The sequence below is a fragment of the Cyprinodon tularosa genome, unplaced genomic scaffold (assembly GCF_016077235.1).
Source record: "Cyprinodon tularosa strain WSP-4 unplaced genomic scaffold, ASM1607723v1 ctg433, whole genome shotgun sequence".
Classification (NCBI taxonomy): domain Eukaryota; kingdom Metazoa; phylum Chordata; class Actinopteri; order Cyprinodontiformes; family Cyprinodontidae; genus Cyprinodon; species Cyprinodon tularosa.
The window spans coordinates 206,233-234,131 of record NW_024039156.1 but is presented as its reverse complement, the minus strand read 5'-3'; the positions used below and the strand labels follow the sequence as shown (position 1 = coordinate 234,131).

The window sequence follows — 27,899 nt, the reverse complement described above, 5'->3', positions numbered from 1 at the left end:
CCATTAAAAAATAGAAGAAGACTTTTGACTTTTAACAGCACTTTATTTACACAATTCAAACATATAAACAATCGATGTAAAAACAAGTGTCAGTTAAAAAACACTATTAAAGTAAAACAAGTGTCAGTTAAAATCATTAAAAGAGGAGCTTGTTAATAACAGTGGCATCCTGTTGTGTTTTAGTTTGATTTCTGTTTTTTTTGGGGCATTTAATTTTGTGTGCATTTTTAAAACTTTAAAATGCAGTTTAAATTTCTTTATTCCTATCATGGTGTTGTCTGTTGGACAGTAGGATTGAAAATAGTTTGCACTTTATGGTTCAGGCTGTGACTGTCCTTGTGCTGTGAGGAAGTATGTTCTTTAACCCAGCTGATCTTATGCAGGTGTGGATTTCCACTGAACTACAGGTGCTGGTCATAAAATTAGAATATCATGAAAAAGTAGATTGATTTCAGTAATTCCATTTAAAAAGTGAAACTTGTATATTATATTCATACATTACATACAAACTCATATATTTCAGATGTTTATTTTTGTTTAATTTTGATGATTACAAATGACAACAAATGAAAATCTCAAATTCATCATATCAGAAAATTAGAATATTGTGAAAAGGTTCAAAATTGATGGCCCCTGGTGCCACACTCTAATCAGCTAATTAACTCAAACCACCTGCAAAAGCCTTTAAATGGTCTTTCAGTCTAGTTCTATAGGCTACACAATCATGGGGAAGACTGCTGACTTGACAGTTGTCCAAAAGACGACCATCGACACCTTGCACAAGGAGGGCAAGACACAAAAGGTCATCGCTAAAGAGGCTGGCTGTTCACAGAGCTCAGTGTCCAAGCACATTAATAGAGAGGCGAAGGGAAGGAAAAGATGTGGTCGAAAAAAGTGTACAAGCAAGAGAGATAACCGCACCCTGGAGAGGATTGTGAAACAAAACCCATTCAAAAATGTGGGGGAGATTCACAAAGAGTGGACTGCAGCTGGAGTGAGTGCTTCAAGAACCACCACACACAGACGTATGAAAGACATGGGTTTCTGCTGTCGCATTCCTTGTGTCAAGCCACTCTTGAACCACAGACAGCGTCAGAAGCGTCTTCCCTGGGCTAAAGAGAAACAGGACTGGACTGCTGGTGAGTGGTCCAAAGTCATGTTCTCTGATGAAAGTAAATTTTGCATTTCCTTTGGAAATCAAGGTCCCAGAGTCTGGAGGAAAAGAAGAGAGGCACTTCATCCACGTTGCTTGAAGTCCAGTGTAAAGTTTCCACAGTCAGTGATGGTTTGGGGTGCCATGTCATCTGCTGGTGTTGGTCCATTGTGTTTTCTGAGGTCCAGGGTCAACGCAGCCACATACCAGGAAGTTTTAGAGCACTTCATGCTTCCTGCAGCTGACCAACTTTTTGGAGATGCAGATTTCATTTTCCAACAGGACTTGGCACCTGCACACAGTGCCAAAGCTACCAGTACCTGGTTGAAGGACCATGGTATCCCTGTACTTAATTGGCCAGCAAACTCTCCTGACCTTAACCCCATAGAAAATCTATGGGGTATTGTGAAGAAGAAGATGCAATACACCAGACCCAACAATTCAGAAGAGCTAAAAGCCACTATTAGAGCAACCTGGGCTATCATAACACCTGAGCAGTGCCACAGACTGATCGACTCCATGCCACGCCGCATTGCTGCAGTAATACAGGCCAAAGGAGGCCCAACTAAATACTGAGTGCTGTACATGCTCATACTTTTCATGTTCATACTTTTCAGTTGGCCAACATTTCTATAAATCCTTTGTTTTTATTGGTCTTCAGTAATATTCAAATTTTCTGATATGATGAATTTGAGATTTTCATTTGTTGTCATTTGTAATCATCAAAATTAAACAAAATAAACATCTGAAATATATGAGTTTGTATGTAATGTATGAATATAATATACAAGTTTCACTTTTTAAATGGAATTACTGAAATCAATCTACTTTTTCATGATATTCTAATTTTATGACCAGCACCTGTACGCCTTGAAATCGATTAAAACACCTTGTGGTCAGTTCCATTCATGACTCGTCCTTTTTTGCATTAAATAACTCAAAGTAACTAAGTAACTTTTACTCAAATTACAATTTAAATGAAGTAATTTTGTACTTTTACTTGAGTAACTTTTGAGATAGGTAATTTTACTTTTACTATGAGTAGATTTTAGGCAAAGTAAAGATACTTTTACTCAATTACAATTTTTTTAGTACTCTTTCCACCTCTGTTTAAAATACACTTCAAAAAGTAACTTAGGTAACTTAAACTAAGCAAAAATGAGTGGTTACTACCTACCCAGCTCTGACTGCAATGATCTGTAAACAGGTGACTATACTACCTAAGCTTCAACATACTTGGCTTCTTCTGCCCCCTTATGGCTTCTTTAAGAATCTCCTTCCCTACAACTGAGCAGAGTATTATTAAAGAGAGCATGGTGGCCTTTTTGATGTCAGAAGAACATTTAACTAAAGCAGTCAATGACAGAAAAGACACTGGTTCTCATTAGTTCTAGCTTAGGAAAACATTATTTACAGATGTCTTAGATTGTATCTGCCATATTCAGTTTCCCTCTCTAGGGATGATCAGCTAAATACAGTAGACTGAGTGCCGTGTCGTAGCTGTAATATGATAAAAACCTACAGAGCTGACTCAGAGTCCGCATGTCAGTGGAGCAATTGGAGAAATGATATATAGAAGACAAATAACGTTGTAATTTAAAGGAGAAACAGATGACTTAAGGACTTGAAGCTGCAAATAAAATCAACATGGTTTAATTTAAACACAAAGAAAGCTTCGTTGACTTTAGAGGGAGCCGACCAATCTTTACGAAGACTGCAATGTTCTCTTTCTGCCATCATCAAATGCAATGATGACTTGAAAAGAATCAAAGGGCTTTGATTTTTGCTAAAGCTTGAAGCAAAGAAGTCAGAGTTCCCAAAATCATTAATTGTTCAGGATCAAACCCTGTCTGCAATGTAATGGATACTTTCCCCCATTTCTTGTTTTTTATTGTTACAGTATTGGCAAATGCAGTTTTTGATGAAAGATTTATCAGCATTAACATATTGCAGACTTAAGAAGTGCATTTGAAGATGGACACATTCTGCCATGATAGATTTGTTACCACAGCCTTGTGAATCTCCAACAAACTCATCATTTGGCTTTGCTTCGTAAACCTCACAGGATTGTAGTTAATGCTTTCTAAATAAACACCCATTTCTAACATTATTACCTCTACTCAGTGTTATACTCATTTGCTTTAGCACGGGGAAATTGTAGCCTTTTTGACAGCAATACCCTTTTTGGGTTTACATGCTATAATCAGCGTGCCAAAGAACATTCCTACAAAGTAAGGGTTGTTGTTTATCATTGTAGTTCATGTGTGCAGCAAAGCAGGGATGCTTCAAAATGCCATTTAAGTAAACACAGACGTGTTTACACTGATTCAATATATTCATCTGGTGGTTATGTTGGTTAAAAGGATAACACAACAAAAAACTAATGTGATGGTTTGTAATTAGTAAAATGATAACAGATGATTGAGCTGTGCCTGTTTTTCAGTGCTTGGTCCTGTTTCTCTCCTAGTGATAGCTATGGGCTTTACTGTGACCAACTGATGTCCATCTATCCATTTTCTCCAGCTTAGTCCTTTTCAGGGTCACGGTGGGTCTGGTCCCTATCTCCTGCAGATAACTCTGTAGGTTTTAACCATGGTCTGGACAGGTCACTAGTCTGTGGCAGGGCAACACAACCATTCACGCAAACGCTCACGCTTAAGGACAATTTGGAGAAGCCAGTTAACCTAACATACATGTTTTTTGACTGTAGGAGGAAGCAGTGTACCTGGAGGGAACCCATGCATACAAGGGGAGAACATACAAACTCCATGCAGATCCCAGAGACCTCCTTGCTGCAAGGCAACAGTTCAGAGCAGCCTAACTAACTGGATGTGCTGTCTTTCATACCCTTTGGCTGGCTCTAAGCTCCAAGCCACCTGTGGAGCTAAGTTACCATTACCTCTACTAACATAGAAAGCCCTTATGGATCAATGCGTTTATGGTCCTTTGTGTGTCTGCTTTTCTCTCCATGAGCCTCCAACACGCCTCTCACTCTGACCCTGGTTCTGCTAGAGCAGGGGTGCCCAAACCTTTTTTAAACCAAGTTCTACTTTTGAAGTTGATGGCATTCCGAGATCTATCCAGCCAAACACAAGGGATGGGCAGTATTTGTTTTTTATTTGCACAGGTGGAGAATAAACAGTAAGTCCAACAAACGGGGAAATGATCAATTGTGTCAAAAAATAGGCAAAAACAGAACTTAACAATCTCATAAGAACTTCACACCATATCACTCACTCACTCACTCACTCACTCATCAACTCACCAAAACCATAGAAAAGAGCAGTCAAGATCTCCAGACAAAGGCTGTGCAGTCAAAAAATTTAAATAAACCAATTGATACACACACAGTCCAGTAGAGATGAAAAAAACAAACATTAGAACTGTGAATTTAGAGTGATATGTTTATATCACTGTTTATATATATATATATATATATATATATATATATATATATATATATATATATATATATATATATATATATATATATATACAGCCTAGATGTACAACTTGTATAGTGAAGTTAATATTTTAAACTCTCAGTGTTAGTTCCTCTTACAGTTTCAGTGGAGATGTAAATACATTTATTTACCTTTCCTTGAATGTATTATTTTGCATGATATTAGATAAAAAAAATAAGACTGGGTTTTACCTCTGCACAGTTCTATATCTTCAAAAGAACATATTATATTTGGTTAAATAGGTACGTATTTAGCTACTGTCTTAGTCACTGGTAAGTTTAAATTTTTTCACTTTTCAAAGTGGAAAAAAGTCCTAATTCCACATTCGTCACAGCCAGCAATGCTTTAAACATTGATAATCTAGTGCGTGTAATGCTTGTAAGATTTGTATTAATGTAGAAGAAAGGCTGCTGTTCTCTTTAAACAAAATGCACCCTGATGCTCATGTTAAGCATAAAAACAGGGCATGCATATGTTTGCATAGGACCAATGACATCAGACCAATGAAACTGAAAACAAATAGTGTCCCTACCAAAGTTAAAATCAAACCTACACCTTTGCTACGGACCCACACTGGCAGCTCATCCCCCCAGCTGGGATACGAACCTGTTGGCTTCCTGTTTGCAGGACGAGTGACTTACCGCTTTAGCTAGCCAGTTGCTAAGATGGGCTGGTGTTTGAAATGGATTTCACTGCAACTTATTGTGTAACAAATAGACCTTTGGTTTTTATCTTTGACTTCCTGCTACACATCATTCCTCTGCTTTTCTAACTAAATAAAAATAAATAAAAATATAAAATAAAAATACTTTATTAATCCTAGGGGGAAATTGTATCCTAAGTGAGTTGTAGAGGCTGGTGGCTGTTGACAGGAAGGATTTCCTGTAGTCTTCTATCTCAGAGGACATGTGGAGAAGCTTCTAACTGATGAGGCTCTGTTGAAGAGGATGCTTGGGTTTGCCCACAATGTTCCTCATTTTATGAAGAGTTCTCCCAAAATCCTCTCAGAACAGAGCCGGCCTTCTTTTTTAGATTATTGGACCTCTTTACGACATTTGCTCTGATGCTGTTACCCCAATAGATGAACAATGCACTTATAGAACACAGTCATCTTGTTGCAAACGCTGAACAACCTAAGCTTCTTCAAGAAGTGCAGTGTGAACTTTTTGCAGACGCTTTTATAGTTGCCTTTCCAGTTCAGTTTGAATTGCAAGGTACCTTTACTGTGTGGTGTGGAAACTGCAGCATCTCAGACTGGAAGAAATAGAGAAAACTGGTGAGAACAGCAGTGAGGACAATCGGGGCTCCTCTTCCCTCCATAAAAGACATTTCTTCCCAGAGCTGCATTTACCGAGCCCGAGAACATCATTACCACCATGGACTGTTCTCCCTGTTGTTCTCTGGGAAGAGGCTTTGCAGCATCCGATGCAGGTCAAGCAGATTCCGAAAACAGCTTCTTCCCCACCGCCATCAGACTGCTGAATGTTGTGAAAACATGTCTCTGACTCTGCATCACACTGATATCACCAATCCAAAACTCTACATATTTGCACCATACATATTTAAGGCTCTGAACTTCCATATCAACGTGTTTTTGCATGTTAATTTCTCCTTTGCCGTTTGCATTGCATTACTTTAAGGAATGGAAATGTTATGAAAGGTGTACAAAATGAAATTTTGTTTTGAATACACTGTGTGTACAAAAAAATGACAATAAAAGTTGTCTAAGTAAGTCTAAGTTTACTCCTCCACCACCTTTTCTTCTTCTATGATGGTAAAGGTACCTGAATTGTTCCTGTTTCTCCTGAAATCTCTAATCATCTCCTTTGTTTTATTTTTTCACCAGCTTTTTCTACGTATTGTCTATTTCTGATGCTAAAGGTGTGAAGGTTCAGGTGTGAATGATAACTGGACCATTCCTCACTCATTATGTTCGTGCTCTGTATATATATAGATCTATAAATATAAATCTGCAAGGAAATGAAATCCGATTGAACGTTCAGGCTCAGATCGTCAGAGTGAATCAGAATCAGGCAGCATGATCCACCCTGCGTCACATTGAAATGCAGCCTCCTGCCATTACAGGGGCTCTTTTGTGACTCAGCCATTTCATATGCAGATCCTGTGCCTGCAATTTCTTTTGATTCGCCTCTCCACGTCAGGCACTGAGTTAAGACTACACACACACACACACACATGTAAGGGCTATTCAGGTGTAATTGCCTTTCAGGCTTAATTGTGACAGGCTTTTCTTGTTTGTGGAAGCACCTGTGTGGGGATCAAAGCATTTGATGTTTGTTGTCAGCTTTGTTTTAAGTGGGTGTCCTCACAGAACACGGATTGTCACATAATTGCCTCTCTAGAAAATTTCTATGGCCGTAGAGGTAGAGTTCACATTTCCTTAAAAACAGAAAAATTTAGTGGCTAAGCATGTAGAGATAAAGGATATAACAGAACAAATCTAAGGAAAAAGAAAGTACATAAAGCACTGATAGTTTAAAACAGATATTAGATGATCAGGGTTTGCAACAAAGCATTAAAGCACATCAATCCAGTCAATAGAAGAATAGAATCTTCAATAAAATAGTCAGATACATTTGCAAAGCCTTGCCCAGAGCCCTGGCGTCTGCCTGTCTCTGTCATATCAATGGAGTCTGTACACATCGCAAGGAGACAAATGAGAAAAGAGTGGATGTTTTTAGGACCGGCAACAATAAAACTGGAAATGAAAGGCGGCGGTTTAAAGATGTCAATATTTGAGTTTGAAGATTAAGTTTCTCTGTTGCTTGTAAAGCTTGAAATGACATTTTGGGCCTGCTTTAGAGCAGATTTACATAAACTACATCTGTTACATTTTACTCAAATTAAGGCTTTCATTTATATGAATAACAAGGACTATATGGAGACAACATTAGTGCACAACTGAGTCAATATGAGATTGGAAACATTAGAGACCTAAACGCGATGTGTGGATAATTATTGGAGGGGAGGGCTCTGGTAGACCAAGAGGGTTTAAGGATATAAATACTGCCTGTTGGTCCAGAACAGACGACTGAATAGGATCATCAGAAGTTGTTGCATGCTCAGCTACAAATATTAAAGACGCTGCTTTGACTGAAGGGAACCAGAGCTGAATCCCTTTTTTTCTGACCTTAAGATGAAAAAGTGGAAGATTCAGCTGGTCGTGATGACTTTCTGTGTGCTCGTGCAAACTTCTAAAGGATGGACTAGTGCTAACGAAGAGGAGCGGCAGCTGTCCACACACTGGCAGGTAAGAGCTTTACCTGGCACATTATTTGGAGACTCTTGCAGTAATAATGGGGCAATCCTTGAACCAGTATTAATTTTCCTGACAGGACGAGTCTGTCAACAAACGTCTGATCAGCCCTCTAGAAACTCTGATGAAAAGATCGAAAGCTCTTCGCTTCTATGGGCTGATGGGAAGAAGAGCAGGTAGCATCCCTGCCTCAACTAACATCCTGCATAATCTGTTTAATTCTGTGTTTATAGACAAAAATATGGAAATCTCAATTATCTACTTTTTATCAAAATAATGAACTTTTTCTTGAATTGAGGTGAGACTTTACAACGGAACGAGACAATTTACATTCAAATTAAGAAAAAAAACTGCAGTCTCTTTCCTCAAGTGGATAGTATCTAATTATCTTAATTATTTTAAATGTTTACTTATTTCTAAATCATTTTTGCAGTGTAATACATGTTTTTTTTCTCCTTCAGAGCCAAAGATACAATTTCAAGCAAAAAAGAGTGAGTGATTAAAACTCTCCTTATAACCCCTTTTTTTTCTTCAAATAATTACAAAAAGTGAGTACTTAGAAAGATCCTATTTCATCCTTCTAGGAAATAAAGGGGAGGCATTTGTGGGCCTGATGGGAAGAAGTGTTTCCAGTGAAGGTGAGCAAACAATAGTTCAAAATATCAAGGCAGCTTTATCCATAATTAAAAAAAGGAAGAGTAGAGAGAAGCAATGAAAATCACAAAGAAAATGTGGTCCCATTTAAATGCTTTGTTTATTTCAGAGCCGCTTAATGCAGTGATTCCTTATGTAACAACCGAGGAGATCCACGATCCAGAGAAACCGTCCAAGCAAGGTATGATTGCAGCTGTACAAAAACCTGAGGTTGTGTTACTTTGACTTTAGCAAATTCAAAAATCTCATTTTTTTTATGTTATTTATTTGGCAGGTCCCCTAAAGGAATGGATACACATCTCATACTAATTAGGCTTAAAGGGAAAAACAAAACATCTATACGTTTACACCAGCCAAAGACTATAAAAAATATTTTTAGTAAAAAATTTAACCCTGCTTCTTTTTTTCTTTTTTTTTTTTTTTGATCATGCCAAAACAGGAATAACCATCTTCATGATGCACAACATTTGAAAGAAATAAAAAAAAGAAACCTGGAAATGCTTCCAAATGTCTTTATGTATTCCATCGCTTTGTGAGCAAAGCAGAACATTTGTGTTTCTGCGCCGCACTAGTTCATTTCATCTAACATTCACAACAAAGACAAAGGCCTGTTAAAAAAAACAAAGACAGCTTTCTCTAGCTTTAAATGCTTAAACTCATTAAGCTAAAATATAAATGAAAATAAAAGAAATTATCTGGATACAAATGTAAAAGAAATGTAACACTGATCTTCGTAGACGAGTCGAAGGTCTTAGGCTACTTGTGGTTTTCGAGGCTGGTAGTGAAGTTTAGTTTTTTTAGTAGCCTGAGGATCTTGTGCTCATGTCCCTTTGGGAGGGGTCCATTTTAGAGAACTTGGGTCGATAGTTTTGTTGCTGTTACCTCGTTTGATCTCCTTGGCTTTCCACTCATCAATCAGGTCCTAAAAAAGACAAAAGCAGCAGGCGGTGCTTAAACTGTTGGAATACAAACCTAGCAAGTCATCTTATTATTTATGGTTAAATGGAAAATGAAAAGAAACAAGTTGATCTTACCTGTCGTTTAAGAACTAAGTGCTTCCCCTTCCAATACTTCAGCATCTGAAGTGACTGCAGGGTGCTCACAATGTCCACTGGGTTCACTGCAGTTTCCTGACTGATCTCTGAATCCACCAAAAAAACAGAAATAGAAAACATTTGGTTGAATTTACTGATACATCTAAATAAATTGGAAGTTAACTGAAAAGTTGGTCTATTTTAAAAATTCAGTTTAGAATGGAAACTCATATTTGTTCATAAACTTAAAAACCTTTCAAGCTTTTTACTTCCAATTATGATTGTGGCTTACAGCTCATAACTGGATATTTATCAAGTCCAAAGAGCTCTTAGCTTCTTTCTAGTGTGAAGCTTTATGGAAAAACTGAATTTATTTTAAAAGCAGGACTTGGGAGCGTTGCTCATTGTGCTGATCAGCTCCCACCCCGACATAAAACTAAACCTCACACAGAATCTATGGAGAAATGTTAGCAGGCTTCAAAGCTGACCATGACTAACGCTCTCTGGCAAAGCAACCAAAGTTTCCTAAACATCTCTGCATATGTGTCATCAGCTGATCCAGTGACTCCAGTAATAAAGGGGCCCAACTAAATACTAAGTGTACAAAGCCTTACAGTGCATAAAGAAAATGATCGCCAGGCACTTCTGTATAATTAAACATCTTAATTCAGTAGTTTTGAGTTACCAATTTTTGAGTTTTTATGAGCTGTAATAAAGAATCAGTCAAAATGCTAAATGCATCTCTATGAGTTTGACATTTCTAGAGCTTGAACTAACAATTACTTTGCAAATTGATTCATCTGTTGATACGTTTTTTTGGATTAAATCGATTAATAATAGGATAGCCAAAGATTCTTTAAAAAAGACTTTATGAAATTAAAACCGGGTAAATCTCAAACTTTTCCATTGAGGAGTTCTGGATAAATAACATTTTTTTCTATCCTAAATGCAAAATGTTTTTACAATTTTGATATATTTACTGCTGTGAGTGGGTCACTCTGTCAGCTAAAGGCATGTTTTTCAGTCTCTATACTCCAGTTAACAATTGATTACTAAATTAGTTGACCATTATTTTAATAATTACTGGTAATATGATTAATTGTTTGAGCCCTACACACTGAATAACTGAAGGAAATTAGTTTTTCATGATGTTCTATTTTATTTTATGTACCTGTAGAAACTGCAAGAACTTTATGGAAAAATCTAAAATGATCAAATATCTCCATCCTTCAAACAGAAAAAGAAAAAATAAATTCCTTAGTCACCCCCTTACCTTTAATGGAGATCTCCTTGCCCTGAAAGTTGTGCATGTATCTCAGTAAAACCTCCTTCCAGTAGCTGCGATAACTGATGAGCCCCAGGTCAGACAAAGGCCTCTCTGGTGAGCCCACCTTCTCCTCAACTTTGGACAGCAGGTAACCTTAACAGCAAAAACAGTCAGAACCAAAACAAAATAAATGTATAAAACTTTATCATGGTTCAGATGCTCTATTTCACCAATAAAGACAATCACCTAACTGATCAATAGAACTCCATCACTCTATCAAATACAAACTTTAAAGGTTGATGTACGTACTAAAATCAATGAGCATCTTGCCAAACCCCTGCCTCATGTACTGCGGCATTGTCAGGATACAAGACACATTGTAGTTCAGGAAGGAATTCTTTTCCTATGGAAAAAAAGAAAATACTTTTGAAAACATGTCTAGACTAAGCTGAATAAGTTACAGATCAAGGTTAACGTTAGTTTACCATAAAATCTTTTATTTAAGAATTGATTGATTGTGTCTTGCCTTAGAAAAATAACCAACTAGATGGCAGCCCGTGTTGTCTGCCTCGGTCATCACGTAGAAGAGAAATGGCTCCACGTCATAATAAAGGGTCTTATGGTCCAAAAACAGCTTGGCAAGTAAACACAAGTTCTGGCAGTAAATCTGAAAAGACAAGAACAGTTTAATTTATAATCTTCTTACAGGGTTCTTACTAGTGCTGAGTGCTATGACTTTAGATGTTAGCAGTTTCACTGCATATAATGAAATAAATAAAACTATATTGACCTCACAATATTAACTATCTGCATTTAACCCATCCCCCTTAGGGAGTAGTGGGCTGCCACCGTGGGGCGCCCGGGGAGCTATCGAGGGTTAAGGTTCTTGCTCACAGACTCAGAGTGGCAGTTTCTGGGAGTGGGTTTCGAACTCATAACCTCAGGATTCCAAGCTCTATCCCCTAACCACTAGGCTGCTACTCCCAGAGGTACCAAAGTATTTCTATTTAATTAACTTCCATCCATCCTTTTTTCCATCACGCTTATCACAAGCGGCGTCGCGAGGGATGCTGGTGACTTTCTACAGCTGTCTGTCTACGTGCGAAAGGCAGGGTCCTTTTTTTTTTTTTTTGACAGAATGACAGAAGCCGCAGCTTAGCAGGGAAAAGGAAAAATAAAGAGCAGCAGTGAGTTCAGAGAAGTACAAAATGCATAAATAGATATGGTGCAAAATGTTGTAAAAAAAAGATTGGAGTTGAGTTCCGTTTTGAAGACTTCCCATTTGGTGCAAGTATGACGTTATCAGTGTGATGCAGAGTCTGGATTTGTGACTCAATTCAGAGCTTTTTAACAGTTGAACAGTCTGATGGCAGTGGGGGAAATGATGTTAAAGGACCTGCTACTGCTCAAAGCTTTTCCTTTGTTTTGGTTCATATATTCATAAAAATGAATGACAATTTTTATGCATAAAAACCTGATCTTTATAGAGCAAAGGGGGGGGGGTGATCTTACTAATAGTGATGGCGAAGCTCGTTAGCGGATCTTCTCCCTCAGATTTTAAAAACTTCCCCATTATTCATCTTTGGGCATGCAGATATTTTCAAGAGTTATATTCTACAATCAGTGAGCAGAGGTCGTGCAGAATGACGTTTGTTTACCGCCACCCAGTGCCAGTGTTCTGAGACACCATAAATGCTATTAATAAGTAGAATTCCTGCCTATTTGTTTTGTGCAGTGAACAATACGCAAACTGGGCTGAGGGTTAATGAAGGAGGCTCTCCTCACAGTCCCAGCTGACTATCCTAACCTCTATAGCATTTATTGGGTAACTTTTTAAATATGTAATAAATTTTAACAGTGCTACTTTAATCTGAGTGTTCTGGTGTCTGTGATAATATAGGAAACGATAGAAGGATAAATAGAGGGACGGACAGAAATAAATTGCAGTTCGAGTTTCTCTACCTTATTTTTTTTGCCGTCTACTTCAAACACGGATATAGATCCCTTCCTGTAGACTTCATCTCCTGGTGGATGTTTCCACACACATTTGGCCTGAAGATATATGGAAGATGAAATCCATCAGCACCATTATTAAAAAAAAAATTCTCAAGAGTCAGTACATAGAATGCATTTAAAAATTTTAGTTGAGCTTTAGCAGCAAATGTCTTGGAACTGTGCAGCCTGACATTGGAGTATCTGTGGTCTTAAGTCTCACCATGTGTCGTCTGAGGATGGTCTGACTCTTCATGTACTTCAGGCAGAATTCACAGACGTACAAGCGACCAAGCCGAGCGTACTCCTCAGGATAGGGCGAGTGGTACCAGGTGTCCAGCTCGTAGCGGCCAAACACGATGGTTTTGATCATGTTGCTGCCCTCGGTGATCTGACCCTGGATACGCAGCTTTTCCTGAAATGGCAAACACCAGAGAAGACAGATCTGTTAAAGGCACAACAATCTAGTCTTGGACTGAAAAGTTTGTTCTTGGAATGTAGCAATCAGGACTGAATTAAAGTAGTGACATCACCAGGTCCTCAGATGCGCGAGCCTGAGCTTTTCTGAAGAGCTCCAGGTCGTAATCGCTGGTGATGTTCTCTAGCAGAGGCTCTCTGGTGTTGGCGTAGGTCTGCCGATGCTCCTGTGGACGCAACAGGAAGTTAAACAGACAGCTAGATGCCACGCCAATGATGCGTTGTGCTGTTGATCATCTACCATGTGCTTTTCCTTCTGCTCCTTCTGTAGGCCAGAGTTTCTTCCCTTCCTCATCTCAGCAACCTGCTCCTTGTATCTACTCTGTTTTGGAGTTGGCGTCTAGAGACAAAGACAAACACAAACAAATCACTTTCCCGCAGCAATGAGAACCATCTTGTGACAAGAACTGCAATCAATGAAAAAAAAAAAAAACTTAAAATATGACACAAGTGCTGAGGTTAAATCATTTAAACTACCTGGTGGCGAGTTGCATGGCGTGAATTGCCTTCATCCTGCGTCTTCAATTCCTCATCTTGTTTCTCACGGCTAACAGCTTTCACCTGACGAAGGAAGAAATAAATATTTTACTCACAAATTGTTTCTGAATTAAGACCTTTTCAGGGCTGAATAACGCTCTACTGTGTTCAGTTAAACCAGCAATCCTATTTAACTGCTCTTAAATCAGCATGTTGGTGGTTAACCTTACCTTGCACTCATCAGCAGAGAGATTGTGGTAAAGAGGACACCCTGATATAGCGAAATGGCGCTCATGTTTCCCAGTGAGGTGGCCTGCACAGTTTAAGATAAAAGGTCATTATTAGATTCAAAGTTAGAATTACTAATACAGTAATTATTTCTAATAAGTGTTTTACAAAAAATGCACAACTGTCCAACTTTTGTAATCACTCTGGAAGATGCATTAAAAAGCTGGAGATAATGTTACTGCAATAGCGATAAGACAGCAAAAATCTGACATAACTTTTCATTTGGATAAGTTGATCCAGTCTTAATAAAACTCAACTATTCAGAAATAAATGTACAAAAATCTCCGACAACCCCCCACCCAAAAGCATAACAGTTAATATTCCTGCTTTATAAGTTAGTTAATATATCTAAACATTTAATTAATAAACCATAACTTCCTGTTTTTCTGTGCTATATATATATATATATATATATATATATATATATATTATGGAGCACAAACATAGTTCTAAAATAAAAAAATTAAATTAAATGTTATTCAATCATGAAGAGATTCAATTCAAATCCTTACATCCCAAATAATCTAGTCATCAAATTATTCAGTCTGATTCAAATTATTCATCCTGGATAAAAAAAACCTGTTATCCAAGAAAATCCAGCTGATGGAGAAGTGACCCTCAGACCCTTTTTATTTGCCCCTTTCAGTCCATCCAAATATTTCACCTTAACAAAAATGTAAAGAGGTGATGTGATCTTTTTTTAGTCTGGCATCTACTCATGTTCTCTCTGCCTTGCAATCAACTGAACTTTAATCAAACAGAGCGTTTGAGATATCAAAAAAGTACTCCAGAGTGTTGTTCAGCATGGGGGTGAGTAGAAAATGAAGGCTAATCATGTTTTGGGTGTACTATTCCTTTAACCTCATGAGTCAATAACCATATGACCAAATCACCAGAGAATCTGTTCACAGCCACAAAATCAGCCCTCTTCCATGATCATCTAAGGCTGGGCATACACTGTACGCCCAGCCTTAGACCCCAAATCCTACAGAAAGCAGATGGAGGAAAGTTAAAGAGATCTCTGGCATTCTTTCATATGCTTACTAGGGATGGCAATAAACATGCAGAGTGTTATATAGTTTGGCTTGACAAGCTTAATAGAAAACGATGCATCAGGGCTGAAATCGTACCGAGGGAATTACACCCGGGGGTTGGGCATTTCATGTTGAAGTTGTACGTTTCATGACAGCGCCGGCGCTTGGGACGATGGGAGAGATCCTTATCAGAGTCTCTGCTAGGCTGATCTTTGGACTGGCTCTCATCATGGGAGGCATTGGGGCTGGAAATATCCAGCTCTGACTCTGAGGAGGGAGCATTCCCAGTGGGTGTGAGTGGTGGAGATTCATCCTGGTCCGCAGCACGCTTCAAATCCGGAGTATCTGAAGAAAGAGGGGCAAAAAAGACCAACCCTTGCTTCAGTGATGCAGCAAAGACTTAGAAAGACAACATATTTCTTCTTGATAAATAATAACCAACCCTGAGAGCTCTGGCTGAGGCGAGTAGAAGCTCTGGTGAGGCGTTGTCTCTTAGGCATGTTTCCATCGCTCTCCGAACTGTTGGTCTGTTCTCTTTCAGCCGAAGAATCAGAGTCTTCAGTTCCATCAGAGACACTCCCAGGTAAAGGCCTCTGTGAAGAGAAAAAAACTTAAATCAGGCCCAATGGAAACCACAGGACTCAATATAATGTTTGGTCTAAAAAATAAAAAAATCAATGCCATGTCTCTGCTCCTTCAGCTATGATATATTATTTATGAAAACACTCAGTATATCTGAAGCTGCCACTAGACTGTCAGCTGATTTAATGAATGTGTTACTGGCTTTCCCTCCTCTTAGAAAAAGATTGAATTATTATTTGTTTTATTATATTATTTATCGTATTCCTTGTTCATATTTTAAAGAAATTCTCTTAAAAATGGGATTGCAATTATAGAGCGATTTTGGGTACAAAATAGCATATTTGTATGTATCTGGCAGAAGCTTTTGTCCAAAGCGACTTTCAAATAAGGGCAAACCAATACAGCAAGTATTCTACTAAGAAGGAAATCAACAACTCAGGTGTGTCAGAGATGAAGCGGCTGATGGTGAAGAAAGAGCAGGAGTACAGATGAAGAAGTGAACTTTATGAAGAAGTGCATCTTAAATTTTCTTTAAAAAAAATCAAAATAACTTAGCTAAAAAAAGGTTTAAAGTCTACATGCAGTATGATCATGAAGCAGGTAATTTAACAATATCAGCAAATAAGCAGATTGTGAATTAAGTGAATAAATGCCAATCATTCTTTAATATCTTCATCAAACATATATTCTATGTACTGCAGAATGTACATAGTGAATCATTTATTTGTTTTTTGCACAACATTGAGAAAAAAATCTGGACTAAATCAGGAAATAAAACAACAGTATTAGTGTTAAGGAGAGTGGAGACAGTTCAGTGAATAAAACCTGCTCCCAACCTCTAAGCTGGCTCTGGGGAGACTGTTACTATGGTAACAGAAACAGAGGATGCGTAAAACATCTTTATGAAACAGAGAGTCAGAGATAAACTGATTTCAGGTTTAGAAAACTAAACATGCTTTGTGAAACGGACACTTAGTCACTATGTTATGTCTCAGAGATTAACCACTAAACCCCGTTTAGTAGCAATGGGATAAAATAATGCTTTTTAAACAAACTATTTTACCCATAACTAAAAAAATGTTAAAATCAATTAAATTTTAATGCAGTAAGCCCTACTAATTTAACAGTGGAAGCAGTTTTAAAGTTTTGCGGCACAATCTTTCATTATTTTCAGTTAGCAGTTAGCTATGTTGTGACGGATTGCACTAACAAATCTTGTACTTTTAATTTTACCCTTCGCAAACACAAAATTACTAGTGATCAATTAAACAGGATGGTAATTATCATGCGGTTTATAGTCCCGAAAGATAATCGGGATACATCTGATCCAGATATTTGGCTGGGGTAGGAAAATAGCAAGCTCTACATGTTACATGTTTATCTGCTTTTTACGTCCAGAGGGTAACCTGTCGGCTCTGGTTGAAAACCTTGTCGAAAGCCAAACATGACCATGGTAATGCGAATTAAATGAATACTTAAACGCCGTGTGGTAAAATAAGTAGCAAATTCTTGCTTGTGCACAGTAAAACCCAATCTCACTAGAGAAAATATCGTGGAAGCTTCTAGCTCCTCCCTAAGAGAATAGAGCACTGCGATGCTAACCCAGCTAAAGCTAACCGTGCTTAGCATACGGCTTTACTCGTTTTCTTACCTGTCGTGTGCGCGGCATGTCTTCTTTGATTAGCGCTGTTTTGACGGGGGTTGGTGTAACAAGCACAGTTCCCTTATTTTTTAACGACAAAACACGGGACAGGAGACTCTATTCTATGATAATTGTAATGAATTTGTGTTTGCCCGGGTAGTCTGGCGCCACATTCCTACTCAGACAGAAGGGGGAATTGCATTTCCGGTGACGTAAGCACGTTTCCTGCTTTTCTACAAGTACACAACATACACAAAACCAAATTTACCAAATGTTTAAAAATGATTTAAAAAAATTACTTCAATTGTATCCAAAGAATCAACAATAAAAAATGTATACACACTTGTAACGTAATTCACGAAATATTTGTAGGAATTTAATATATCTTGCCTTTTTTGTTTGTTTTATTTTGTTTGTTGTTGTTGTGTTTATATCTCTTCTGTTATGTATTTAAGTATGTTATATCTTAATAGTAATTGTACTCCATCATTTAACACTTCTTTTGGAGATACTGTTCAATATCTTGTGATATTTTTTGTCAATGTTTTGTAATTTGCAACTTTTCAATAAAGTTTTGGTACACGGGGGGGGGGGGGGGGTCATATGTTAAAATGATCTGTAAAATCTTTTTTATTTTGAAACACATTCTAAATCTAACAAATGACATAAGGGAGATCAGCGTTTATGGATTTAAAATGAACCAACATTAAAGCTTGAATTTGCCATCGACATTAAAATGTCGATGGCAAATTCAGATCTGGACCTCAGAAATCCATTGTAATGATAAGCTTTATTAATATTTTAAGTTGAAGGTGGCTTATAATGATGCACTAAGACTTTTGTTAAATAAGCCCAGATGGACCAGTGCCAGTGAATTGTTTGTATCTGCTAGTGTCTGGACTTATATGGCTGTTTTGGGAAAGCTTATGTATAAATTTATTTGTCGTCTAAATGAGTCTGATAATAGAATTATTTTACTGATGACCAATGTCAAATATAGTGCAGTTAAATATTCATCTGTGCTTTGGAGACATTGGTATAATTGCCTCCTGAAGGGGTAGGCACCTTCTCTGTTGTACTTTTATTCTTTTTTTTATTCTTAGTGTATCTGTTTCTTTTAATGTATATTTGACCTTGAGTCTGTAATAATAAAATCAATCAATCAATAATAGTTTTTAATTGAATTTACATGTACACAGAAGAGTAAAACATATTTTTGCAGGATTATGAAATAACAAATTCATTGTTTTTTGCTTTAGAAAGTAGTTACAGCTTTTATGTCAAAGTTTGCTCAAAGCTTTTGATTTCCTAACAGAGTTACAGTGAAGGGGCTCATTCCCCTTGAACTTTCTCTTGTTTGTCTCTTTCCTACCAAAGAGCTTAAAAAAGAAAAATAATTTTTAAGTGAAAGAACATATCAGTAAAAAAAAAGAAAACCATTGTAGACATTTAGACTTCTCTTAGTCAACACTTTATTAGGCAACCTGCTGGTAGATGTGGGGTTTATTTGTAAATAGCAAGGGTTAGTATGAAGACTGTGAAGCTTTACCCAGTGTCAGATCTCTTAGAACCATAAACAGACTCTCTTCCAGAATTTTGCTGTCTTTACCTCTATCAGGCTCCCCTTTTATTCTTATTGTCACAAATACAATTCATTACGTGACTGTAAATCAGTGTACGTAGGTACGTACGTTTTCCCCTAGTAAAATAAAATGCCTGAGAATTTAATCTTTGTGAATTCATAGACAAGTGTTTATGTTTATAGAATATTTACCTATTCTATACATCCCTTTCTGACATAAATTCAAACAACTCTCATCAATCAAAACAATATTGATTTTTATGGCCATGGCTGGCCATAAAACAGGTGGAAAAGAAGTTGAAAATAAATAAACAGCAATACTACCATTATACCCTACAATTTAAATAAAAGGTGCCCGCCATATTTTTTTTTACTAACGCTTATCAATGAGAATAAACATTGAACTTACACAAATCAATAGTTTGGCTTTAACAAACATTGAAAATCTCTTACAATGGCACATTTATAACATAATAAACCACTCCATCCCCTGAAGTGGGTTGTGCATAACTGGAAACGTTGGACTGCCAAAAAAAACAAAAAAACTTTGGTTCCACCACAATAGAAGACTTTTCAAAAGTATATTTTGAAACAATGACACACTGATTAAAAATTGGTTTCTGTCAAACATTAAGTCTTCTGTTGATAAATATAAAGCCCTAAATAACCAAGCTCCATATTCAGAGATCTGATTGTGACGTATGATCCTAACAGAGCGGTTTGCTCTCAATCCTCAGGTTTATCAGTGGTTCCTAGAAATTCTAAAGTAGAATGTGATGCAGAGCTTTTTGATTTTCAGGCTCTTTCCTATGGAACAGGACTGACAGTAGGAACCACCTGTTATTGAATTTGCTTAAACACAGCATACATACACTATATTGCCAAAAGTATTTGCTCACCTGCCTTGACTCACATATGAGCTTAAGTGACATCCCGTTCCTAATCCATAGGGTTCAATATGACGTCGGTCCACCCTTTGCAGCTAGAACAGCTTCAACTCTTCTGGGAAGGCTGTCCACAAGGTTTAGGAGTGTGTTTATGGGAATTTTTGACCATTCTTCCAGAAGCGCATTTGTGAGGTCGCACACTGATGTTGGACGAGAAGGCCTGGCTCTCAGTCTCCGCTCTAATTCATCCCAAAGGTGTTCTATCGGGTTGAGGTCAGGACTCTGTGCAGGCCAGTCAAGTTCATCCACACCAGACTCTGTCATCCATGTCTTTATGGACCTTGCTTTGTGCACTGGTGCACAGTCATGTTGGAAGAGGAAGGGGCCAGCTCCAAACTGTTCCCACAAAGTTGGGAGCATGGAATTGTCCAAAATGTCTTGGTATGCTGAAGCATTCAGAGTTCCTTTCACTGGAACTAAGGGGCCAAGCCCAGCTCCTGAAAAACAACCCCACACCATAATCCCCCCTCCACCAAACTTTACACTTGGCACAATGCAGTCAGACAAGTACCGTTCTCCTGGCAACCGCCAAACCCAGACCCGTCCATCAGATTGCCAGATGGAGAAGCGCGATTCGTCACTCCAGAGAACGCGTCTCCACTGCTCTAGAGTCCAGTGGCGGCGTGCTTTACACCACCGCATCCGACGCTTTGCATTGCACTTGGTGATGTATGGCTTGGATGCAGCTGCTCGACCATGGAAACCCATTCCATGAAGCTCTCTGCGCACTGTTCTTGAGCTAATCTGAAGGCCACATGAAGTTTGGAGGTCTGTAGTGATTGACTCTGCAGAAAGTTGGCGACCTCTTCGCACTATGCGCGTCAGCATCCGCTGACCCCGCTCCGTCAGTTTACGTGGCCTACCACTTCGTGGCTGAGTTGCTGTCGTTCCCAAACACTTCCATTTTCTTATAATACAGCTGACAGTTGACTGTGGAATATTTAGGAGCGAGGAAATTTCACGACTGGATTTGTTGCACAGGTGGCATCCTATCACAGTTCCACGCTGGAATTCACTGAGCTCCTGAGAGCGACCCATTCTTTCACAAATGTTTGTAAAAACAGTCTGCATGCCTAGGTGCTTGAATTTATACACCTGTGGCCATGGAAGTGATTGGAACACCTGATTCCAATAATTTGGATGGGTGAGCAAATACTTTTGGCAATATAGTGTATTTGATGAATGCTCAGTTTTGCTGGGAATAGAATAAAACACTTTCTAGATCAAGACATTAAACCCAAAACCGTAGGAAATTATACAACTTTATTTCTTAGGGGAAACATCTATGACTCTTTCTTTGGAACTGTGATGTACTTTTCTACTTTCATTTTTATGAAAAAAAATGGAAGTTGAACTTTAGAATAAGCAGGTAAAAAGGAAAACAAGAATAAAATTGTTTTGCATTTTAATTGTGATAAAAAAAAAAAACATGCAGCCTCTGACTAACTAATTTGTTAATTTAGGTGGGCGGAGCAAAAGGTTTGGGCTACATTGGCATAAAGGTTTGGGAAACAGCTTTCAAATCTTGGACATTGTTATAATGCATTCAATGTGGAAGTTAGCTGAAGACTTAATCTAGTCTGTTCTCTGTAAAACCATCATCTAATTATTTTGAAACCAAGTATTCTGGACTCACACTGAATAAACTGGCACTCTTTTCCCGCTTTTAACTGTTATAATTATATTTAATTATATACAATAAAAATACTTTACTATCTAAACTTCTTTTTTTTTATTACAGTTCATTTAAAAGAAGAAAAATTTTACAATTTAACTGTTATGACTTTGGGCAGATCATTTTTGTTTATTCTCTAAATCTCCCTTCCCCCACATTTTTTAGCCAGCAGGGAGCTCAAATGTTGAACCAGAAACTGCGTCTGCCTTCCCGACTGTTCCACTGACAGCCTATAAAAGGCACAGAGGGGGCTGAGGGAGGTCACTCCCAGCAGCTGATGTGCTCTATATATAACTTCTTGGGCCTGGCCATTGTATTGGTTCAGAGGAGACACACGCTTTTCACCTTGTGATTTAAAGGAACTGGAGAGGTTGAAGCTGCTTTTTAAGATTTTCCTACTATTTTCAAAATGAACAAACAAAGGATTGTAAGACCAGAAGAAAGGTAAGGGATAGCTTTCTTCAAGTAAACACCAGAAAGAAGCTACTCACACTTATAGTTTTTTAAATTGCTTGTATAATATAACACATATCACGTTTGGCTCTATATCGTAACAGCCAGCCAGCCCATGCACTGTGGTTCGACAGAAAGAAATATGTTACAATCAACTTTGTTGTTCAAAAACCTAAAGATGTCCAAGTAGACATCCAGCCAGAGAAAATGATTTTATGGTGGGTATAGAATATTTTAGATATATGCTACTATCCTTATAGACTTTTTCAAACAAATCTTCTTTCTGTGATACAGCTGCAAAAATGACACAGATGATGTAATCTACAATGAGCTGCACTTTTACGACAAAGTCCAAATCAATGTAAGAATTCACTTCTCTTAACCTTGGATTGTTTAGTTACTCAATCTTTAAAGTAACGCATGAATGTATTGAGTGATTTAAAACATAAATCTAAATATTTTTAACCAATTTCAAGGACTCCAGAGAGACAGTGCGTGAACGGACCATAAATGTCTTGCTAAGAAAGATGAAACCTGATGTTGCATGGCCTCGTCTCCAGAAGGACCCAGCAAAGGTATGAAAAGTGATAAACTCCACAGTTACACACAACCCTGGTGACATGTTAGCATTGAGTAACTTGTATGTTTGACAATGTGTCGCTGCTTTTCCTGCAGGCCAGCTGGATTAATGTAGACTTTGACAATTGGAGAGACTGGGAGCATGAGGAAGATGAGGGAAAGGCAGAGTATGACCAGTATATAGATGTGAGTCGCTCTTACACTCAGCTCTGGTGATACAGCCATAATATGATGCCTTGGAAAACAATACATACCCCTCAACTGTTCACATTGTCATTTTACCATAAACATCATGCTAATTTATCGGGCTTATGCAACTAACACAAAGATGTACAGATTTAATTAATGGAATGAAAATTAAACAAAATTTTCTCTTTCTTTTACAAATAAAAATCTTAGATCTGATCTTAGATCTGCAACCTCTTTAGCGTAAACCTGTATCAGGTTTTTACATCTGTAGATTTTAAATTGTGTGAATTTGTTGCAGCTGAAGCTCAGTTAGAATGATAAAAGAATCATCCAACATTGAGTCTACCCGGAACTATCGGGCCGCAATCCAATGCTTTGTGTTGATTTACCGATGTCCTTATACCTGTAGGATGCTACTAACACCATGTTCCACTTAAAAATTATCTTTTGTTTGTGTTTCTGGCCAAATTTTCCTCCAAATAGTCTTCTGTATGTAGGCCAAAATGTTAAGTTCTTCCACATGCTTGTGATCAACAATGAACAGGATGGCTTTTATGGGTTTCTTTGAAAGGCTAACAAATAAACCAAAACGACTCCCCATTTCTAAGGTGCAAACCGTTCTTCTGGTTCAATTTGCATGTCTTCTATCCAAAAACACGTTTTTGGGCTACTATATAAAGCTGCGAACTCAACACTAGTTCTGATGTTTTTAATTGAAAAAGCTTCCAGGATGGGAATACATAATTAGCTAATAATGTCCATAGGTTCCCCTCTCTAAGTCGATCTCTACAGCTGATCCAGAAACACCATGGGTTTCTTTGCTAATTCTGTTATCACTACTCGGCTTATTTTGTCCTTTTTCTTTAAAAGTACCAGTGTTCAAAGTTTGTTCATTTTATGATCTAACTCTGATTTGAACTTGGTCATGAATTTCAATCTGACCTGTAAGCTGTGTTCCTTGATCATGATGTGGATGGTTCCATTAGTTCTGTAAAACCTGTCTTTAGAGAAAAAGACAGATTAAGATACACTCAGGTAAAATCTATTTCCTAACAGGGTGACTTCAAAAGGCTGCTGGCTGCAGCACATTTTGACAGAATATCTTTTACTGAACATGGTAATTGTCGCTTAATATATTTCAGGGAGTGGCGGCCTAGTCGTTAGGTCCTAGAGATTGGAATCCTGAGGTTCTGAGGCTCCTACCGACTGCCACTAAAACCCTTCACCCCCGATTGCTCCCTGGGTGCCCACTGCTCCCCAAAGGGATGGGTTAAATGCAGAGTTCATTTCGTTGCTATCTACTTGTGACAGTGTAATATAAAAAAAGCTGGAAGAAAAAAATGGAAAAATGTGGTGTACATACAAATTTTTATACATTAAAAACATTGAAACAACTTTGAAAACAATGTAAGATTATATATTTTTTTTGTGTATTTTACTCTGTCCCATGCAGTCAAGGCCATTCAAATTTGTATTTTCTTTTTTTGTGTGTGAATGTAGTAGAAACAAATCTTTAAAAATTGAATTGTATATAATATTTATGCAACCTATTCATGTTTAAACTTTTAAATATCTGTTTTTTTTCCAGATGATTCAAGAAATGGCCAGCGGAAACAAAGGAGCAGCACCAGATATGGGAGACCTCAGTGATGTAAGTTCTGTAATCTGGTAGTTTTTCACATTGTTATATAACAAATGAATAGTTTGAATGACAAATTCTTTATATATATGTTTTGAACGTTTACACTGACATGTATTTATTGTCTTCTCTTACAGTCAGACTAAAACGGATGGCTCTACATTTGTTGGAGACATTTTTTTGTACAGTCCTGGATTTTTATACACTATGCTAATTCTTGTGAAAATTATTGATTTTTTAACAAATACATTTTCTATGTCTTTTGTTTTAAATTATGTTGAATTATGATTTACTGTTGGAATTGTCAGCGTTGTTTAGAAAATATTAACTTTTCAAAGATTAGTAAAATTTATTTGTATGATAAAAACAGGGAGGAGATGAAATGGAGAAACAAGTTAGCCCCTTTGTTAAGTCCAGCTGGTAGCAGCATTATTTGAAGACAAAATAAAAAAATTAGTTTTTAAACTATATAAGAAATCAATAAAAAAAAATAATAGCACTGGTTTTATCAAGTTTAACATTGATAAAAAGAAGCAACATGCATCACTTTAGATTTGGAAAAAAGCATAAAATTAAAAATAAACTACTCAAGTCAAAAATTGTTTGCTCTTAAATGTTAACATTTCATGTAATGTTGAAAAAATATTTATTTTGTTATTTCAAGCATTTTCCAGTTGTTACCTTGTGATATGAACAAAAAAGCTTCTTCTGTATTTAGGCAACAGGGCTTACAGATCTCAGGTAACCACAGTATTCTACTAGAACAATAATGACTTTAAACACATCAGTGTGTTTTCCTGGCTCCTCATGTCTGTTTTCCTTATTGTTCTCTCCTAGATTCTGTTTTTTTTTCTGTAAAGCTCAGGTTGGCAAACATGTTGAATGTGGGAATTCTTCTAAGGGAATACGACTTAATAACACAAGTAAAGAGAAATATACTGTTCATGTTTTAACTTCTAAAACATGCACAATGTGAATAAAAATTGATAAATTCATTACAATGCAGACATCAAAAGAGCCTCAAGATAACCCCCTTAGCCAATGTCGAACCGTAGAAGATTCCATGCAGCCCAGAAAATCCAAGGCCGGAATTTAGAGGTCAGACATATTCCATTATACTATTTGGGATTAAATGTAAAAGTTCGCCGAACAGAAGTGGTATGCTGGTAAAACAAGAACCTGATTCTATATTTCACACATTCAATTTACATTTAAATCAAAAACAATTTATATAAAAAAATAACTCATATGAAAATAAAATCACTTATCCTTTTTGTTATAATTTTTCCTTAGGACATCGAACTACATCACTTAGCCTACTTCAAATTGTCAAGTCTAAATAAAGAGGCTGTGATCTGTCTTACAACTACAAAGGAGCGGGTAGAGAATTGTTTTTTTTATTCTTTTTCTTAATGCGAGAATAAAGTTGCAACATTATTGTAATAAAGTCATAACATTACTAGAATAAAGTCATAAAAGAGAAGATTTTCCATATGCATACTTTAAAATACAAGATAACCTGTGATTCATTTTGATGTAGTCAGCTCAGAGATATGAAAACCCAATTCAAATGGCTCCTCAAAAACCATAAAGAAACACATAAACACAGCTTTCATAGATTCATTTAATCCTAGTATGTTTCATTGTCAAAAATACAAGACATAGGTATATATTTTTCCCTTTATGACAGTGTGAATTGATTGCAGTTAGTGAAACTGCATTTGAAGATCACATTTCTGGAGGGAGCATCTATCATGTGTGGTCCTGAGCTCACAGCGTAGGACCTTCACAAGGTAAGGTAGCGGTGAGTATTGGCATGTGTGTTGGGATTCGATATGTCATGATGCTTGGGTAGCAATACTCTATAACGATATTGCAATATCACTATATATTGCAATATTTTTCCCAGCTAACAAATTTAATATATAGATAAAAAGCAAGCGCTGTTCCTCAGAAAATATTGATCATTTAGTTATTTTGGTATCAATGTTGTTTGGGGTTTCAGTCAGTTCATGTCTTCCACTGTGACGGACTCAACTACAGATATGGTGTTATGCTGGACAGCAAAAGGGTTCCACAGCCCTATCTGCCAGAGTGGCGGTGCAGAGGTTGACCATTTTCCCTCAATGTTTTAGATAATAAAACAAGGGAAAAGCTTTTTTTAAAAACAATACTGAAATACTGAAAGATCGATATTATATCGGCAGCCAAAAACCCTGATATATTGCCAAATGTATTTTTTCCTGCATGCCTACTAATTACTACAATACACAAACCTCACTTAAGAAAAAGAACAATGCATGTATACGTAGGACCATGGCATATTTGCACTTAATAGATTACTTTGTAGCTTTAAAAAAAAAAGCTAATGTCATTCTGGAAAAGGATTGTGGAATCATGCTGTTGGCTGCATGGTAATAATGGAGATCTACTTGAATGCATCCCTGACACGTCTTGCCCACCCGAGGAGTTGTTAGTAGCGACCCGACCAACACCTGGCAGAGGCCCCTCCCCAGGCTCTGGAACCCTCACAGTGGGTCACTTACCAGTTGCTGAAGTAAGCATGAAGTTAGAAAGCACACATGGCCTTCAAACACCTCACTGCGTACTTCCACAACACTGCAACACCATCTTCACTGTGAGGTCAGGATGCCGATGGCATCCTCCACCACTAAGTGGGCCTGTGACAGTCGGTAACTGAATACTTGCTCCTAAGTGCCAGACAACCACGTCAAAGGTCGCATCATGTTCCTTCTCAGTGGGAACGCATCATCTGCCATGAAGACATTGGGCTGTGCAGTGTTGTGCATCAATGCTTTCAACAAACGGCATTCAGTCAATACAGTCATACAGTGAACTGAATGGATCAGTTTTGAAGTAATGAACGTGAGCGAGAGCGACATCACAAAGAACAATGAGCAACACATACAGCTCACATTTGCACACAATTAATAATGACACTTTTCATTGGATAACGTCAAGTTTTACAGCACTTATTATGACAAACAGCATGACAGGCCAGCATGTCTACTGCTAGTACTAGTCTGCACAATTCAGACTCATCTACTGGTATTTCTGATGCCATTTTAGCAGAGCGCTTGATCTAAAAAAGGAAGACTCTGAAAGAAAAAACTGACGTTTGTATGCAAGCTGTGCCCACCAGGACTTAAAAACAAGTCAGCACGTCAGCCACATCCACTTAAAATGTAAAGCACCACATCGAGTTAAAGCCACCGAGCAATCTTGGGAAAATCTGCTGCTGAATGAGGAATGTTAGAAATAATTTTGGATCCAGATCTTCTCAGCAGAACCTGGATGTTCCTTTATGTCTCTGAAGTTCTCTGTAATTTGGCTAAATAAAGGCTTCACTGCAAATAAAGTATATTTTAACTGCATTATTTTCCATTTCTTTCTATATATTATGATCAAACATTTAAAGGGTGAAATATGAGGATCTATTGTGTAGAATTATGACTTAATTTACCAAATTAATT

The 27,899-nt window shown here is 37.5% G+C and overlaps 3 protein-coding genes across 4 annotated transcripts; 2 read left to right on the top strand and 1 right to left on the bottom strand.

Annotated features, from left to right (window-relative positions):
- The first annotated feature begins 7,665 nt into the window (after nucleotides 1-7,665).
- On the top strand, nucleotides 7,666-9,042 carry LOC119792885. 2 transcript variants are annotated; one of them, XM_038299724.1, is made up of 6 exons: nucleotides 7,666-7,888; nucleotides 7,974-8,070; nucleotides 8,356-8,385; nucleotides 8,479-8,532; nucleotides 8,658-8,729; nucleotides 8,823-9,042. In XM_038299724.1, exons 1-6 carry the CDS (start codon nucleotides 7,775-7,777, stop codon nucleotides 8,855-8,857), a joined length of 402 nt encoding a protein of 133 aa, XP_038155652.1. In that variant the 5' UTR covers nucleotides 7,666-7,774; the 3' UTR covers nucleotides 8,858-9,042. The 2 variants fall into 2 exon arrangements, with proteins under 2 accessions (XP_038155652.1, XP_038155651.1); XM_038299723.1 differs by having other exon boundaries at nucleotides 8,658-9,042.
- On the bottom strand, nucleotides 8,630-17,542 carry kat7b (K(lysine) acetyltransferase 7b). The gene is made up of 14 exons (XM_038299722.1): nucleotides 17,351-17,542; nucleotides 15,560-15,710; nucleotides 15,214-15,462; nucleotides 14,026-14,108; nucleotides 13,796-13,879; nucleotides 13,560-13,658; nucleotides 13,375-13,485; nucleotides 13,065-13,256; nucleotides 12,812-12,901; nucleotides 11,376-11,516; nucleotides 11,159-11,252; nucleotides 10,856-11,002; nucleotides 9,583-9,689; nucleotides 8,630-9,470 (listed from the first exon to the last, which is right to left on the bottom strand). Exons 1-14 carry the CDS (start codon nucleotides 17,366-17,368, stop codon nucleotides 9,369-9,371), a joined length of 1,668 nt encoding a protein of 555 aa, XP_038155650.1. The 5' UTR covers nucleotides 17,369-17,542; the 3' UTR covers nucleotides 8,630-9,368.
- Nucleotides 17,543-21,819: 4,277 nt separating this feature from the next.
- ptges3l (prostaglandin E synthase 3 like) lies at nucleotides 21,820-25,400 on the top strand. The gene is made up of 7 exons (XM_038299744.1): nucleotides 21,820-21,989; nucleotides 22,103-22,216; nucleotides 22,293-22,359; nucleotides 22,475-22,573; nucleotides 22,674-22,763; nucleotides 24,355-24,417; nucleotides 24,543-25,400. The coding sequence occupies exons 1-7, from the start codon at nucleotides 21,955-21,957 to the stop codon at nucleotides 24,549-24,551; spliced, it is 477 nt and encodes a 158-aa protein (XP_038155672.1). The 5' UTR covers nucleotides 21,820-21,954; the 3' UTR covers nucleotides 24,552-25,400.
- The last annotated feature ends 2,499 nt before the right edge of the window (nucleotides 25,401-27,899 follow it).